Source organism: Alnus glutinosa, chromosome 10 (assembly GCF_958979055.1).
Source record: "Alnus glutinosa chromosome 10, dhAlnGlut1.1, whole genome shotgun sequence".
In the NCBI taxonomy this organism is placed as follows: domain Eukaryota; kingdom Viridiplantae; phylum Streptophyta; class Magnoliopsida; order Fagales; family Betulaceae; genus Alnus; species Alnus glutinosa.
Genome location: NC_084895.1, coordinates 12,266,681 through 12,284,317, shown reverse-complemented (window position 1 = coordinate 12,284,317; position 17,637 = coordinate 12,266,681). Strand labels below are relative to the sequence as shown.

Below are 17,637 nucleotides of genomic sequence, written 5' to 3'. Positions count from 1 at the left end.
AATTTTAAAATTAATACTATTTATTTATCTACCATAATTTTTGCACCATCAAATTATTTTACAACAATAAGCCCTAATGTTTAGAGAGAGGGAAAGGTATACCCATTTGGCCTAAGAGAGAGAGAGAGAGAGAGAGAGAGAGAGAGAGTTACCTTGGATGTTTGATAAGGGGTCAGCTGTGATGCTTGATGAGTTGCCTGGCCCGTACATTGTAGCCAATTTATCCCAAACAATTTTGGCAGAATCGATTTCCCTAATCTCAGGCAGTATGTCCAACCCGCATGAAATTTGGATTGCATGTAAGGCTGCAGCATTATTTTTTCTCCAAGCCTTAAATTCAACTACATCATCTTCTGGTTTAGGAGGTTCCGTGGTTGCTTCGACAATGTCCCAGAGATCATGAGCCAACAAATAGTTTTTCATCCAAGCTTTCCAATTCTCATAATTTTCATTTGTAAGAAGTTGAAGAACAATCGAGCTTGAGAGATTATTTGTTGCCATGCTATTGCTTTTAATCTGTCAAATTATGAAGCATGTTAGGTGAAACTTAATTGGAAAACATATACATATACATATACATATCCATATGGTACATATATATTTCGCACCATCCAGTAAGTATTTATATATGATGCCAATATCTTATAGCTATATCATGTGTTTTGGATTTTCTAGCTCTTCATACAAAATGCTTCTTCGTTTTTCAGACTATATCAATATACTTATATGTACCGTTTAGGCAAAATCGTAATTGTAAATTTCATTAATTAGTTTTAATTTAAATATTTGGTATAATGCCATGCCGCTACAATCTTTTCATAGGATCCAATAATTTTTGGTCGAGTATTAAATTGAATTGAAGTTCATCTTATTCTTACCTTTTACCACTCATATTACTTAGAAGACAACATGCGCTAACTAATATTAGGACTCTTTTTTTATGAGATACAACTAGATGGAGGAAAAGGGGATCAAAGTGGGTCTTTCCCACTCTTGATTCTAACAGAGGAAAGAAAAGCAAGGGAGCTGAGAATGCTTCCATAACACAGATGAGAAGTGGCCCATTTGGCAACAACATGTGCCAATTTGGCCAAGTACTAGATCTGAAAGTCTTGTGGAGATTCAAAGTAGACTCCCGGAAGTAGATATTGGTGACACAGACATTCCTCTATGGAAATCCAATAAAGGTGTGTACTCATGTGCAGAAACTTGGGAGCAGCTAAGGATTAAACTTCCTGTTGTTGAGTGGTATAACATGGTTTGGTATCCTCTGGCTATACCTAGACAGTCCTTCATTCTCTGGTTGGTATGTAGGGATGCTTTACAGACTAAAGATAGGATGTGTTGTTGGGGGTTTGATGGCCCTATGGACTGCTTGTTCTGCCATGCTCGATAGGAATCTAGAGATCATATGTTCTTTGGATGTAGTTTTAGTAGGAGGATATGGCATGCCTTAATGTCAGATTGTTTTATCCAAGATCTGCATGTGGAATGGGATGAAAAAGAACGAAAGAGATGAAAATTTTTAAGAATAAAAATATAAAAACGAAAAAATTGAAATTATATATATATATATATAAACTGAAATATTTTTTTTAAAAAAAAAAAAAAAAAAACTGAAAATTATATAAAAAAAAAAATAATATTTTTTAAAAATTTAAAACAAAAAAAAAATGAAAAAGCGGTTTTTTATTTTTTTTTGTTCTTTAATTTTTTAAATTATTTTGTTATTTTTTTTATATATATAACTATAAGAATTTTTCTAATTTTATAAAAAGTATTTTTATCATTAGGAGGAATATTAACATTTTTTTTTTATAATTTAAGTAGAACATTAATACAATTAATAGTTTAAAAAATATTGACAATAAAATTGTAATTAGAGAAAATGTGTCCTTTTCTCTTCTATTTCTAAGCTGAACTCATACCACTGAGGCAAAGCCGCAAAAGACAATAAATAGAGAATATAAAAAGGAAAATAAAGGGGAATCAGTATGCTTGCCTCCCGGAGCAAGAATCACCTTTTCTTCTGGACTTTGCTTGCGTCAGAGACCAATGTATTCTATCTTTTTTGCTTTTACTTTTACCTCTTCAAGCTAATAAACACCGGCTCAAAACCCTCAAACAAAAGACACTATCCAGAACAACTTATTCAGTCATTACTACGTGAAAACAACAAATTTATACTAACAACTTCTGTAAATAACAACTAGTTATAAGCTCTTTACATTTATCTAGTTTCTTAAAAGATTCCTTAACAAGGATTTGAGTACAAATTTTTCATGTAATCTGTTTAACCATAACTTCCTTAGTTCTCAAATTATTACTGTGCACCAAAGCATTTCTTTTGTTGCCGAAGATAATAAATACATGCACCTAAACAAAGTTTACCAGGACTAACTTTTGCCGACAAATTCTTTTCTCGCTAAAAAATTCTAACGACGAGCCATGTTCATCACTCATCAGTAAAGGAACCAAAAACGCTCCATACTTGCCGATTGAAACTGGAATTGATCCCAAGAAGCCACGGCCGAAATCAACACTTCCACGGGACCACCATCAAACCATTTGGGAACCAAACCTCCCATAATACGCTCACAAAACCCATGCCAAATCGCCATAAAAAAACCTCACATCTTAATTATCTTTTTCAATTTAAATGAGGCCAAAGTAGAAACTACGTACTTCCCATTTGTTAGTTTGTTACCCTTAGAACTTTCTTTCTTATAAATGCTTTTCTTTTTCTTTTCTTCTTTTTTTCCAAATTTGTTACTGCATCGAACTTTAAAAAATATATATATAAAAAAAAAATACATTGAAACAAACAAAGGTGCAGTTTTATTATTACACGACTTAAAAACAAAATTAACTTCAAACAAAGGTTCACATTGATGCAAACATAAAATTTGATTTTTTTTAAAAAAAATTCAAACAAATAACAAATAATTACTTACAGTTGCAAGGTTGGACGAGCTGTATCCCAAAACTGCCGCTGATAAGTCCCAACGTGCAGTAGCGATCGCCCGTAGAAGAACTTAAAAGAAGGAAAGCTATACCCCAAAAAGAACTGAGCGCCGGACTCCTTCAGTCGATCCCTTCCGTCCTCTTATTGACACCGATTAGATTCCGAAACACCATCAAGTGATTAATTTTGGTGACCTTTTTTCCTTTTTCAATCCTAACCGTCCATTTCCTTCGCTCCCTTTCTTCCGCTTATCATTCTCCTAAAATTAGTGTGACACTGATTAGATTCCCATACACCATCAAGTGGTCACCCACCGGGTCCTTTTGCCTTATTGAATCTTAACCGTTCATTTCCTTATTGAATCCTTGACCGTCCATCTCCTTCACAAAGAAATACTCCTTATTAAATCTTAACCGTCATTTCCGTATCATAATTTTTCCTTGGTGAATCTTTGGCGGTCCATCTCCTTCACAAAGAAATATTCAGTTATTTTACCAACCCGGATCGCTTTAAAATATATATATATATATATATATATATATATATTGATCAGATGCCCACACTGTTTATACACAACGATGTTGGGATCATTGTGTACATCAAGTAAGCAGCAGAATAGGATCCGATAGAAATCACGCAGTAACTTAGGAATAAAATAAGAGATTTAGATTCATATTTCATTGGATGATCTTTCTTGTAGGAGAAATGATTTTTTGCCACTTCAAGACACAACTCTTGATCACCTTGTTTATGTGGCAAAGTGGCTCTCTAGATAGCATTAGGGTTTTTTTTTTCTAAAAAAAAAAAAATAAATAAAAATAAAAGTTGACACGTGGGCAAAAGTGATTGAGAATTGTATTTTAGAGTGGCAATGTATTATATCTCTTCTTGTAGCCTTGGGGTTACATTTATATGAAACAGATTGACGTTGTACAAGGAAATGTAATTCATCTTATTGTCTTGCTATTTTGGAAATGGGTTATGTGAGGAAAGTAGCCGTTTGCATTTTATTGATGGAAACTAATTCCTTGAGGATTGCCGCCTTCCATGTTGGATACTTGTTATCCATCTCTGCTTCCCTACCTTGTTTTCAAGTTTGAAAATCAGGAAAGCGATATATTGTGGAGGGAGTGCGCTTCTTCCCAGGTAGCGTCTTTCGGGGGTAATTTAATCTATTGGATTGGCTGAAGGTGCCATCCTGCTTTTGGATTGAGAAGTGCTGCACTTATCAATTTTGGTTTTCTTTTAAAAGTTGATTTTTAAATAATGTGTCAATCATGAATGAAATTTACTATTTTGAAAAATATATTATCATCTCATTGGATGGGGATACATTTTCAGGATCATTTTTTGAAAAAAAAAAAAATGGAAACTAGAGCATTTTCCTTTTGAATTGTAGACTCTCAAGGACGCGAAAGGATGTTACCTCAAGTTCGCCTTGTCCCTCAAAGGATGCTAAGGCACATGCCTAGATTTAGGTTCAGCCCATGACTCGTTTTAGAAAGGAGACAGTAGAGCCTGGGGGGGATGATTGAGTCGGTAAGCTACGTTGCCCACTCTTTGGAGTACTTGGAAGGGCCCATAAAATTGTGGGGCAATCTTTATGGACTGTCGAGAGGCTATCGAGCTTTGGCGGTTTGGTTGTAGACGGAGGAAAATTATGTCACCTTCCTTGAATTCTCATTCAATTCGATGTTGGTCCACCTGTTGTTTCATGTGGTTTTGAGCGCAAGGTGTTGTTTGAGTGTCTGAAGGATATTGTCCCATATATGCTGCCAAAGTGTTGTCGACCTGAGTGACTGTTGTGGTCCCAGCTTCATACCCAACAAGGGTTGGGGGTGGTCGCCCCTATACGTATTTCGAAGGGGGTTATTTTTCGATGTATGATAGGTGGTCTTGAACCAATATTCTGCCCATAGAAGCCATTTGGCCCATTGTTTTGGTTGAGTGTTGACAAACATCGATTGACCACTTTTGTTGGCCATCTGTTTGGGGGTAATAACTGGAATTGAGTTTCAACTTATGCTCCGTTTGTTTCAGTTTAAAATTGTTTTTGGAAAATAATTTCGGCATTTTCTAGTGTTTGGTGGGGGCAAAAATAATAGTCAACCAAAAAATGATTTCCTTTTGATAAGAAATGTGTAGTAAATTTTGGAAAATGATTTATGCTTTTTAAAAGTGTAAATCATTTTCCTTAGATGACAGACGCATTCGACCATTTTTTAAACGACACAGTCGACCTTCACGTCCAAGCAGTTGACCACCACCGGAATTCGACAACATTCGATCACTGTCGCCAGATTCCGGCCACCTTCGCCGGAATTCGGTCAACCCAGATTCCGACGACCAGAATGGTCATATTCTGGCCATTTAGTTGGATCTGGACAAAATGGGTAGATCCCGGCCAAAATGGTTGGCTTTCGGCCGTTTTGGCCAGATTCCGGCCACTTTTGTTGGAATTCAACCAACCCAGATTCCGACGAAACTATCCGAATTCCGACAATAGTAGCCGGAATTCAGTGAAAGTGGTCGGAATCCTGCCAGTCAATGACGAAACCGGTGATTTTTATATTATTTTACATTAATATTTATATGTTGTGAATAAGACTTTTGATTTTGGTTTGGAAACATGTTTCAACGAGGTTTTTGAAATGCGGAAAAATACTAAACACACCAAATTTGGTAGCCATAGGATAAAACCACATGTATTTGGTATAATGATCAACAAAAAGAAGGTAATAACGAGATCCATCAATTCCGGTATAATGAGCTGGTCCCCAAACATCAGTGTAAATAATTTCAAGAGGAGCATGACTTTGAAAACTAGTGACATGAAAAGGTTGTTGATGGGCTTTATTGATAGAACAAGAACTACATAACGAAGAGAATTTATTTGGTACAACCGGAAGAGAAAAATTGTTAACAAGATTTTGAACTGTTTTGAGTGATGGATGTCCAAGACCCTTGTGCCACCCGTCAATGGAGGTCTGTTCATGCACATTAGCAACCATTTTTGAAGGAGACGCCACCAGTGATTTCGGAAATGTGTAGATGCTGTTTTTACCAAAATAGGGTTATTTTTCTTTTTTGAGAGAGAAAAAATAGAGATTCAATTTTTATTTACCATGCAAATAGGGATTGAGTTTACTATCACATTTTAACACAAACTTAAACTTACCGTTTAACTTAAAATGAACACTTGGAAGCATTCTAATTAAATCTGATTACAATATCAAATTCAAAAATTAAAAATTAAAATGCATAATTAGAGAGCCATAAATAGGAAATGTGATTTTATAATCTAAATTTTCCTTGAAATTGATATAAAGTTTGTTCTCAATTAGAGACAGGTCACTACAACTTTGCAGAAGAAGAAGCCCAAAAGTTCTTGAAAAACAAAACAAAATAAAAAAAAGAAACTGTTCGATTAAGATAGAACAGAGTTTATTTTTGCTTTATCTAGTTTTATATGACTTGACTTAAGCAAACAAAAGAAATATACAGACGCATGTGATGTTCAAACATTCAGTTGGCTTAAAAACTGAATAAACAGTTAACCATTAATTAGCAACAATTCTAATGAAACGTTTTATACTTAAAAGAGGCACTTAGCATTTGGCACTATGAAATCCAAGCTGTTCATTTTCTGCTCAACAATCAAATAATTTTTCAACTTCTTTTGCTTTCAAAAGAAAAAGAAATTTCAGAAATTAATGCCTAAAAATCCTAGTAAATCATACCAATTGGTAAAAAAAATCCCATAAAACATTCAAATGAATTAAAATATAAAGACGTTAAAATCTTCATCTCCATAGGAGTAGTTTAACATGGAATGATCAACATCTCTTTTGGTGTTTCAAAAGTATTTATGTTCCTTTGCTACATAATAATCAAATAATAAAAATATAAAAAGTACTTACCAAAAATGCCTAAAATTCTGCAAATCACACAAATAAAATGAATAATAAAAAAAAAAAATTACAAAACATTCAAATAAAGAACACCTCAACCAAATACTTCAATCACTCACAGTGCACATAGTTCAATAGTCGACGACCCCTTCCTTTCATGAAAGGGCTCCAAGGAGGCAAAACCTCAAATTGCTATTTCTTTCTCCGGGATGCCAGAATTTCAATGTGCGTGACCTCCACATTCTTACTAAAAGAGAGGCTATTATAATAAAGGGGCTTCGCAGCGGTTGTTTTTAATTATATCAGCGTTTTTTTTTTTCAGAATAAAAACGTTTGATGTTTCACTCGATGCACATTTCACGAAATAATTTAACTAACTTAAACCCAATCTTAACAAAAAGGAGGTACCCTTGTCAGTTAAATAGAATGCCACTTATCTTATATATATATATTATGAAATACTACGTTTTAGTTTTAGTTAGTTTGTAGGAAAAAATAACTGATGCATAAATGAGTTGGTTACCCATATTTAACACAAAAATAGGGTTCAGTTTTTTTCTTTTTTGAGAGAAAAAATAGGGATTGAGTTTACTATCACATTTTAACACAAACCTAAACTCACCGTTTAACTTAAAATGAATACTTGGCAGCATTTTAAGACGCCACTTGTCACAATATCATGCAATGTTCTGAGTGATTCTCCTATTATATATATATATATGATGCTATACACAAGTATTTGTTTTGGTGTGCAACTAGTTTGTATTGTTTTAAAAATTGTGAATGTTGAAGAAAAAAAACAAATGAAATAATGTTTAAATGGTTTAGAAAGTAAAAAAATAAAATTAGAAATATATGTTTGGAAAGGTGAATTAAATTAAATATATTTGACAAAAGTAAAACTAAAACTGAAAATAATGATAATAAAATAATTAAAAACCTAAAACTGAGAAAAAGGGGGGTGGGGGGGAGGAGGTTTGAAAACCACCCCAGCCCCAAGTGTTGGGGGTGGTTCTCTTACCCCAAAACTTATAAAGGTCACCCAAAAAAACGCCTGGAGGTGATTCTGCTACCCTTGGTCTGAACTTATATTTTTATTGTTTTGGTTTTCTTTTTCTTTTTCTTTCTTTAATTTTTGTTTTTGAGTTTGGTTGAAAAACAAATTGAGTTGGGTGTAAAAAAATTTTGATATGTTCCAAATATAAATTCAAAAAATAAAAAGAAAAGAATTAAGTTGAATAAGGCATCCAACGTGCACTCTTAAAGATGGTGTGCTTTTTAAAATTATCACTAAATTTGTGTTGAATCACTATTGAATTTTTTTGATCCAATAATGATTTTAAAAGCTACTTCACTTTTAAAGAAAAAAGAAAATAAAAACTTTACATATAACATTACGAGACATGTTACATATATATTTTTTGTACATCTCTCATATATATTTTTTTTAAATCAATCATTAGATCTGTCGAACCTACATGTGGATTCTTGTAGGTCCTATAGATTCAATAGTTGATTTAGAAAAAAGATGTATAAAATATATACAATAGATATAAAAATATTATTTCTCTAACATTACTTCACTCCATCACTCCTTTTCTACCTCTATCATTCTCCAAAAATGTGAAACCGGTAACTAGATTCTAAAACACCATCAAGTAAATTTATTTATCTATTTTTATTATGACGAGAACCCATCAATGTAGGGTTACTTCGTGTACCCACTCCTGTCAGTCAAACTTTAAACCCTTACAAAGTACACTCTTCGCGAATCGAGTAAGACTCCGAATTTGCACGTGAACGTAGCCCCAAGAAATTCTTTGCATCAAACTAGACTCAAACCTTAGAACGGATAAACATGCCACTAAAATTAAAGCCATGCCCGCTTAAGCCAATCCCGTAGATCCTCTTCAAACAAAGGTCGACATTTATGCAAACATCAAACTTGATTGAAAAATAAATAAATAAATAACAAATAATTACTTACATGGTCGGACGAGCTGTCTTCCAAAACTTCTGCTTGTAAGCCCCACAGTATGCAGTTGGTGGCGCTCACTGGTAAACGAACTTAAAAGAAGTAAAGCTTTACCACAAAAGGAATGGCCGTTTGGAAAGTTAGGTATTTTTCCTCACGCCTCACTCCTTTACTTCCTTTCATCCTCCGGATTTCAAGAATGCCACTGAACAGCACCCACCGGCCGCCATGTCCTTTTTCCTTATTGATCAAAAAATTTGCAAAATTTTTTTGAAGGATAAATGTATAATAAATCCATGAGTTGGAGCGGGATTTGAAATCGATCCATCACTTTTCAAAAATCAATATTTACTCCAATTTTTCGTGAATTTAAAATTAGTCATTCAGTGACTTTTCTGTCCACTTTCATAACTTTTACTTTCAAGTCAGTCTTTTTATCATATCACCTTAAAATATTATATTTTTATTAATTTTATTTAAAAAGAATTCTTTTTTTTTTTTTTTTCAAAGGACATTGTTGGTGGCTGCCACTTGAGGAGGGCCAGGCAGCCAGCCCTAAAGGTGGCCGGCGCCACCTCTGGGGTGGCGGAGAACTACCACCTTCGAGGTCGAGAACTTCCCAGGCTTTCCTGAAGAACTTCCCAGCCAGTCCCTCTGCTTTGGCACCCTGATTCTAACCGAGACCGTCAACAAGGTCGATTTCTCCACCACCCCTTTCAAGATATTCACCAATTCCAACACCGTTGCTGCCAACTCCGTCATCGTGGCCACCGGTGTCGACGTGTCGTGGCCAAGCGCTTGGACTTCCCAGGCACTAGGGAGGGCCCGAGTGGCTTCTGGAATCGTGGAATCTCGGCTTGTGCGGTGTGCGACGGTGCAGCCACCGCCGTCTTCCTGCGCTCGAAGCACTATGGCGACTCAGCCGCAGTTGTAGCCATTTTTGCTTTTGCGAGCGAGAGAGAGTTCTGTGCGAGTGACCCACTGCAAGCGCAGGCACAGGCTGATCAAGATCAATGGTTGCCCCATCGAGCTTGTGGAGCTGGAGATCATTTGTTTCAAGGCCTACAAGCCAATCCTCCTGCTCAGACGCCATCGTTTCACTTGCGTCGACATGCGGATCCGCGTCAATTAAGGGCGAAATTTGGACGATTGAGTGAAGTGGAATCTGGATCAAACGGTTGGTTCTAGCTTCACTAGTTGGTCTTGTGGCTATGGCTCTGTTAATCAAATGCTGCCAATATGATATTTTGTCAAATAGCATTGCCAGTTTCATTTCGCAGACCGACGAGGCGACGGGCCAGGTTCTCTAGTGGTGGTGAGCTTAAATCTCCGGCACAACAAACTCATTGGGAAGATTCCTCAAGTGGGGTCGCTGTTAAACCAGGGCCCCATGGCTTTCTTTGAGAACCCTAGCCTCTTTGGGTGGAGGAATAGATTTGGGTTGCGCGCGGCCATCCCCCTACCCAAGGTAGTGGCTACTAACGACCCCCACTTTTTCATTTTATTTTTTATTTTTATATAAAATTATTAAAAATATAATATTTTAAGGTAATGTAGCAAAAAGACTGACATGGTGCTAATAAAAATTGTGAAAATGAACAGAAAAATCACGAAAAGACTAATTTTAAATTCGCAAAAAATTAAATGAGTAAATATTAATTTTTAAAAAGTGAGTGATCGATTTCAAATTGCTCACTTGCATATTTCACATAGTAGTAATACTACTGCACTAATCTTTGATTCACACCACGAAAATGCATATATATATATATATATATATATGCAACTGTACGTGTATGTTCTATGTGTATCACTGAATGAGAAGGCAGGCTGCATCCTGTCAAAATTGTCAATCTCGTTTGCCAGCCTCTCGATATAGAAATGATGGTGTGCGCAAACCAAACACCACAACCTAGCTAGTACATTTTGAATAAGGGTGCGTTTGGGATTGCGATTTCGTAGAAAATAAGTGCGATTTTAAACCAAATCGCAGAACATTGATCGTTTGGGAACTGCATTTTTAAAAATTGCGATTTGAAAACGCAGAAAATCTGCTTTTTCAAATCGCAGATAAAATGGTGCTTTTTTGAAAACGCAGAATTTTAAAGGTAAATTCGCGATTTTAAAGGCCAAACTGCGATTTTGCCAAACGCTTAACTGCGTTTTTAAAAATCACTTTTTTCAAATCGCACATTTTAAAATCGTTATTTTAAATCGCACTTTTTGAAATCGCAAACCCAAACGAACCCTAAATCGCTTTGAATATTTTTGATTGAAACAAAAGTATATATATATATATATATATATATATATAGCTCATGTGAGCCCATGTCAAGATATATATTGTTTGTTTTTTTTCTATATATATATAATTCCCAATAGTATTAAATAAAATTTCAAATTTGGTAGTCTTTGCTTTTGGAAACGGTCTAATACTATATATATATATATATATATATATAAAAATATAATTCCCAATAGTATTAAATAAAATTTCAAATTTTCGTAGTCTTTGTTTTTGGAAACAGTCTAATAATTGTGTTCAACTAAGGAAGTATTATAATATAACATGATCATGGTAGAAAACCCCTTCCTACAAAATTTTGGTAGTTTTTAAAATGCAGTTTCCATTTTTTTTTTTTTTTTTAGAGCAAAAAATTGATTTTTTTAAGCTTGTTTTACCAAATAGACCAATTTTTGTCTGGCACAACTTTTTTCGTACTAAAAGTAATTTTTAAACTCCTTAACACAATTTCAAATAAGGTCTTAGTAGACAAATATGGAAGTGAAAATCAACCCTTGGATAAACATTTATAAAAAAAAAAAAAAAGAAAAACGATTGATTAATTTTCACTGCCAAACGAAACCAATTGTATAACGGTCGTATAGTAGCATCTTAAATAACATTACTTATAGAAGAAAAGAAGAAATTTTTCTTTTTCCATAGAGCTGTAGAGAATTAGTTGTTTTGTCTTTTGTAGATGGGGCAATTCTCTTTTGTTAAAGTCTGAGGTTTTTGGTGTATTTGAGTATATTTCATATTTTGGTAGTGAATTTCTTTCTATAATGCACAAGCAATAATTATGACAAATGAAAATTTCAAATTATGATAGCCCTTGTCTTGGAAACGGTCCAATAATGATGTTCAACTGAAGAAGTAGTATAAAATAACATGATAGGATAGGATTAGGCAGAGCTAGCTAACCCCTTCATGTGAGAATTGGGTTGTATATATTAATTAATTAATTAATTAATATACTTGTTAATTAGGATTCCTCTATAAAATGAAATGGAGTCAACCTTCTGTTTTATGAAACTATATGTATATGTATCTTAATTTAGGCATTTCTAAGGAAAACAGAATGGGAACAAATATTCGATTTCTTATTGTAGTATGCATCATCATATGTTTTGCCTCAATTTCAGATGCTGCCACAGGGATTGCCACCTTCTACAAACCTCCTTATGTTCGTAAGTATATTTTGATTCTTTACTGGCCGTGTTTAATTTTGTTCTGAAAACATGATCTGTTTGGTTTAGGGTAAATTCAAAAATGTACATTAATTCCTTTCACATGTCACGTTAGTTTGCCTGTAAAATTCTGAAATTTACTATTAACACATGCAACTTGTATTAGAGGATACGCACCTCTACAGCAAGTTATCTATAACCATTGTAGCAAGACATCAGATTTCAGCAAGCCCATTTCACTACAGCAAGCACCCTTTCCTAAGTCTATTATATATATTAGACTATTTTGTAATCAAGCCATGTAAGTGAAATCAGTAATTAACAATGTAGTTCTTAAAGTTATCTGCGTTTCTGTCTTTCTTCTCTTCTCTGTTTCTGTCTTCCCCTTATTTTCTAATAACTTGCACCTCTAGAATTGTCTGTTGGGCATTAACTCAAGTTTAGTTTAGTTTAGATATGAAGTAATTAAAAGCCATGTATGTCTTAACTACTACTAGTTCATTTATAAGAAAGATTGATTTGTTTCGATCAATTTCATTATATTTGGCGCGCAGCCTCTGCATGTTATGGATATGAGGAAAGAGGCATTTATATAGCCGCAGCAAGTGATAGCATGTGGGAAAATGGGGCAGCATGTGGGAAATTATACTCAGTAGCATGTATTGGTGCGACAAACCGCGTAGCACCACCACCTTGCAAGAACAATTTCATTTTGGTTCTGATCGTTGATTATTGCCCACCAGGATGCCACGGAAACATCAATCTTTCGGAAGACGCTTTTTTTATGATTGCTGATCTCAATGCTGGAAAAATTATGGTTAACTATACAGAGTACATATAGTAAGGTATGCTCAAATTCTCAAATTCCCTATTTATGAGATCGGTCTTATTTTGATATTAAGATTGATTTAATAAATCATATATAAATAATTCTTGAGAAATTTATGAGATTATATGAATATTTCTATAAATAAATATTAATTGGTGGATGATAATTTATAAGCCCTGATTTTATTAATAAGGAAATTATATTAAGTTCTAATAATATTGCTGAGTGATTTAAATAATAAATAGACAAATATTCAGTGAATTGATTAAAATAATAATATTATTGGTGTGATAATGTTAAGTATGGAATAAACTATAGTTAAAATAATAAAGAGTCTAAGTTATGAGTTTAAATGAAAATAATAATAATAATAAAGATCATTGTGATAATGAGTTAATTAAATAAATAATTTTATACAATAAGTTAATAAAAGTGATATAGGGGTTTAAAAGGAAAATAAGAAAGAAATAAGTAAATGGAGACTGGGGTACCAACATAATTAATTAAAGTTATGTGGATTTAATTCTAATTGTAAGAGTGAGACTGTGGGCCACGTTTTTAATTAATTAAAAATGAGTGTCAAAACTTGGATTCCAAAAGAGAAACTTGTAGAGTAAGTCTATAAACAAAGGAAGTGAAAGGTTTAAAAATAGGATTAAAAAAAAAAAAGAAAAGAAAAGGATAAACATGTGGCCATGTGTTTTGCTATTAGTGTGTGTGCGTTTTGTAACACCCTCATAGTTATAATTAGAAAATTTTTTACCAAGGCCTTGAATTTAAACTTAGGAACCAATGTCATTAGACCTACTAAACTTAATCAAGCCCTCTAAAGGAGATTATGGAAAAATAATTGATTTCAAAAATTATTGATTAATCCATAACATATGCCATATAGAACTATATGAAATAAAATCTAATGATTATAATGTAACATGACCTTTTTTAATTATGTATATTAACTACCTTCAATCATGTTTTATTAAAGATAACCCTTGTTAATTAAATTTCCTTGGTATCACAAATCACTCCATGCATATGACCATCTTGGTAAAAAGAAAAGTAAACTTAGACTAGTTAATAGGAGAAATTTTTCTATATTTAGAGGACCATGGCTTCTTTTTTACTTCCCCCGAAGTAACGAAGCTTGTTCCTCGCCATTCAATATCCCATTTCACACGACCCACTCCTCCTTTCTCACCTTATCTACTCTTTCATTTTCCTCACACTCTCATCCACTCCCAAGAGCTTATCCTACTCATTTTTCATTAGAGAAGACTTTTGAGTTCTAGTGTAATTTACCTTAACTTTGTAAGTAATCCATCATCTCCTCTTTCAAACTATCATTTATGTTATGCTTTAACTTGTATGTCATATTTTACTTGAGTATTTAAAACTATATAATGTCATGCTTAAACCTAGATGAGAAATTTTGCTTAAATAGTATAAATCTTTCTTTAAACCATAAAAATGTGACTATGCTATTTTACTAGATAACCTTAATCCATATAATGTTAAATTTCTTTTTATACCATGAAAACACTTGTTAAGAAGACCTCATAAAAGCATGTATTATAACCAAACATATGTACCTTATGCATTATTTTCTTAAATCACATCTATCTTGTCTTAGATGACCAATAGTTTTGTATAGCCAAGTGTATGAACATATAAACACCACATTGCCCTAATGAAAACTTCATGATGACCCTTTAATAACGTTTTTCATGAAAATGACATAAAATCCTATACCAAAAGTCTATAGTTGTATAATGATGTGAAAAATAATTTTGAAAATGAATAATGAGTATAGATTTTAAACTAGGTCATAAAATTTATAGCAAAAAAAAAAAATTCTACAAAATGGTTCTTTTGAATTGTAAAATATTTCTAAACCACACTTTGAGTGATATTAAAACTATTTTATAAAAATATGTTATTTCTCATATATGGCATCAAGAAAGGCTTTGATTTAAATCTGGAAAAAAAAAATTAATAAAATAAAATGTAAGTCCATGGTATGTTTCAGTGGGTGATTGATCGAAAAACTTATTAAGTGAATAGCTTTAGATGTGTTTTGGGCCAATGAGCCAAGTAGGCTAAGTGAATAACACTAGTTTAGACCCATTTAGTGAGTTATGAGCCTTAGTACTTAACATAGTTAGGAGGATGTCCAAATGGACCATTCTTGACCCAAGCCCCCATAAAAATAATTTTGAGATTCTTTTGAAAGAAAAGATTTATATAAATTTTCTTGGTGAAATTCCAAAACTAACCCCTCCTTCCTTTATTCAAAGAACACAAAAATATTAATAAAATAAGTGAGATTAAAATGAAATATATTTTTAGAAATAATAACTTAATTTCAAACCTAGTCCAAAAAAAAAAAAAAAAAAAAAATCTCCTTTAATAGGGGGGAAAGGTCAGGAAGGTAAATTAGGGTCTTTAAGTATCTAGCTCTGAGCTAACCTAGATGAACCTTATTGTTCAGGTCTTAGCAGATTATCGCCTACCTTTACCACAGTAGCAAGGTAAGTGGTATTTCTTACCCCTTCCAAATACATTTTAATTTTAAAGATTATCACTTTCGTATTATACATATTATGATAGATTACTTTAAAAGTTTAATTACCCTGCAAAGTAATGTTTCATTATTATCTTAAATATTTCAATGACATGTACTTGTTATGGCATTTATCACAATTTGTCAATGATATATGTTCCCTTTTTAACTGTCATCATATGATTTAAAAGCTCATGGCATCAGAAAGATTTATAACTAAGTTGTCACTCAAAAGTAAGTACAACTGCTTAGTATCGAAATGATGATTTTAAATGAGGAAAGCTTCTATTTTAATAGTTTTTCCCAAATTAAGAAAAGTTTACATTTTATGGAAAGTTTCTAAATAAGGAGAGTTTCCATTTAAGGAAACTTTCCCTAATAAGAAAGATTTACGTAAAGAAGTGGTACAATTTTCACATGCTAAGTTATATGATTATTGAAAGTTTAAGGAAGTGAAGAATAAGCATGTGTAAGGTGGAACTACATTATGTAAATGAAGGTTATAAGACATTTGGCCTAAGGAAAAGTTAATAGTACGGTACCGGACTAGGATGGAGTGCACCATACTAAAGTTATGGTTACGTGAAGGTAGGGCCATCATTAAGTTGCCATGCTGAGTGCACCAAGAAGTTAATCAGCTGGCTAAGGCATATCTGCATCCACGGTATTGCCTGATCCTCGAAGGTTGGATTGCACAACCCCCATCCATATGAGGCTTAATTGTATAATTTGTATGCAAGGCCAGATGGGTAAAAACTACAAAGGATATGATGTTCAAATTATTAAGAAGTTTACATCTTATTTCAGTGTTACACATATTTTTTTCTTCTTATGAAGACTACTTTTTACTTATGTTGCTATTTGTCTCCCCTCAATCAACCATTTTAATTCAGTTGGGAAGTATATTACTTACTGAGCTTTACGCTCACCCCTTACTTTCTTCATCTTTTCAGGTTTTGAGGCAGATGGGTAGGTGGTCGGAATGCTTAGGCTTTTAGGGGTCATCATATCATCCACTATGTTACTTTTATTGCATTTATATTCTGTCAAACTATGTTAAAGCAAGTGCATCAGGCACAGACAAAAAAAAAAATTGGATCACTTAACTTATTCAGTTGTGTTATTATGTTATTAAGAACTTATACTTCTGCAAAAATATTATTTTTAGTGGTTTACAAGTGTTCTGGCGTCCTAATAAGTAACCTTGCACCTCTGAGGCTTTAAGGCTAACAGACAAGGCCCTTTTGGGTTTGGGTGTTACACGTTTTGTCAGATAAGTATTAGTGAGCATTTAAGTTACCAGCATTCATGACAAAACCATAGACAGGATATGCTATCAACTTACTAAGCAAGTTTATTCTCTTCCCTCTTCTTTTTTCTTTCCCTGTTTTCCTTCTCTCTCAACCTTTCCTTTTCTTTTCTTTTCTTTTCTTTTCTGTTTCTACAACATAGAGATTGAGAGCATGAGATAAAGCAGAGAATGAGAGAGTGAGACCGAAAGAGAGAAAAAGAGAGTTGAGAGAGAGAGAGAGATCGGTTGAAGCAAATTGAATTTCTTCAATGTAGATTATATTTGTCCCTAGCTTATGGGTTTTGAATCTTGGTTTATTTGTATTGGGTTTTATGTTACGTACCAAACATGGGAATGATAGATGGGAAGAAGAAGAATCCCACCAGCAATAAACAAGCCATTGTAATAGGAGTTATTATAAGAGTTTACCTATTAGAGTTTATTAGTAGAGAATATCCTTAAGTGTTAGTCTATTAGTAGAATTTCATAAGAGTTACCTTTATCCTTGTTATACGTATTAATATAGTCATCATCAATTATATTTATCTTTGGTATCATAAGGCTATATATAGCATGTTGCTTGATTAAAAGAAGAATCAAAGAAGTTGATTATCAACTATAGTAGTTGTTTTGGG

General features: G+C 33.3%; 2 protein-coding genes and 1 long non-coding RNA gene across 4 annotated transcripts in view; 2 read left to right on the top strand and 1 right to left on the bottom strand.

Moving 5' to 3' along the window:
- Positions 1-3,214, bottom strand: part of LOC133880706 (ankyrin repeat-containing protein NPR4-like) — a 32,995-nt gene extending 29,781 nt beyond the window's left edge. For both annotated transcript variants that reach the window (XM_062319701.1, XM_062319702.1), the window contains exons 1-2: positions 2,955-3,214; positions 153-516 (exon numbers count right to left, since the gene is read on the bottom strand). In XM_062319701.1, coding sequence (XP_062175685.1) covers positions 153-501 — 349 coding nt within the window. In that variant the 5' untranslated portion in view covers positions 502-516; positions 2,955-3,214. The remainder of the gene's footprint in view (positions 1-152; positions 517-2,954) is intronic.
- A 5,761-nt stretch (positions 3,215-8,975) lies between these two features.
- On the top strand, positions 8,976-10,730 carry LOC133879051 (uncharacterized). Its single transcript, XM_062317601.1, has 4 exons — positions 8,976-8,995; positions 9,487-10,028; positions 10,132-10,319; positions 10,677-10,730. The coding sequence occupies exons 1-4, from the start codon at positions 8,976-8,978 to the stop codon at positions 10,728-10,730; spliced, it is 804 nt and encodes a 267-aa protein (XP_062173585.1).
- A 1,427-nt stretch (positions 10,731-12,157) lies between these two features.
- LOC133880429 (uncharacterized) lies at positions 12,158-16,889 on the top strand. Its single transcript, XR_009902276.1, has 4 exons — positions 12,158-12,322; positions 13,066-13,167; positions 15,640-15,679; positions 16,665-16,889. It is a non-coding gene; the product is annotated as an uncharacterized LOC133880429 (long non-coding RNA).
- Positions 16,890-17,637: the final 748 nt, after the last annotated feature.

Bases quoted from the DNA above. Each gene is read 5' to 3' on its own strand.
- LOC133879051 (XM_062317601.1), top strand. From the start codon at position 8,976: ATGGCCGTTTGGAAAGTTAG. The intron at 8,996-9,486 runs GTATTTTTCCTC...GCTTTCCTGAAG, and splicing joins ATGGCCGTTTGGAAAGTTAG to AACTTCCCAGCCAGTCCCTC. The intron at 10,029-10,131 runs GTTGGTTCTAGC...TTCATTTCGCAG, and splicing joins AGTGGAATCTGGATCAAACG to ACCGACGAGGCGACGGGCCA.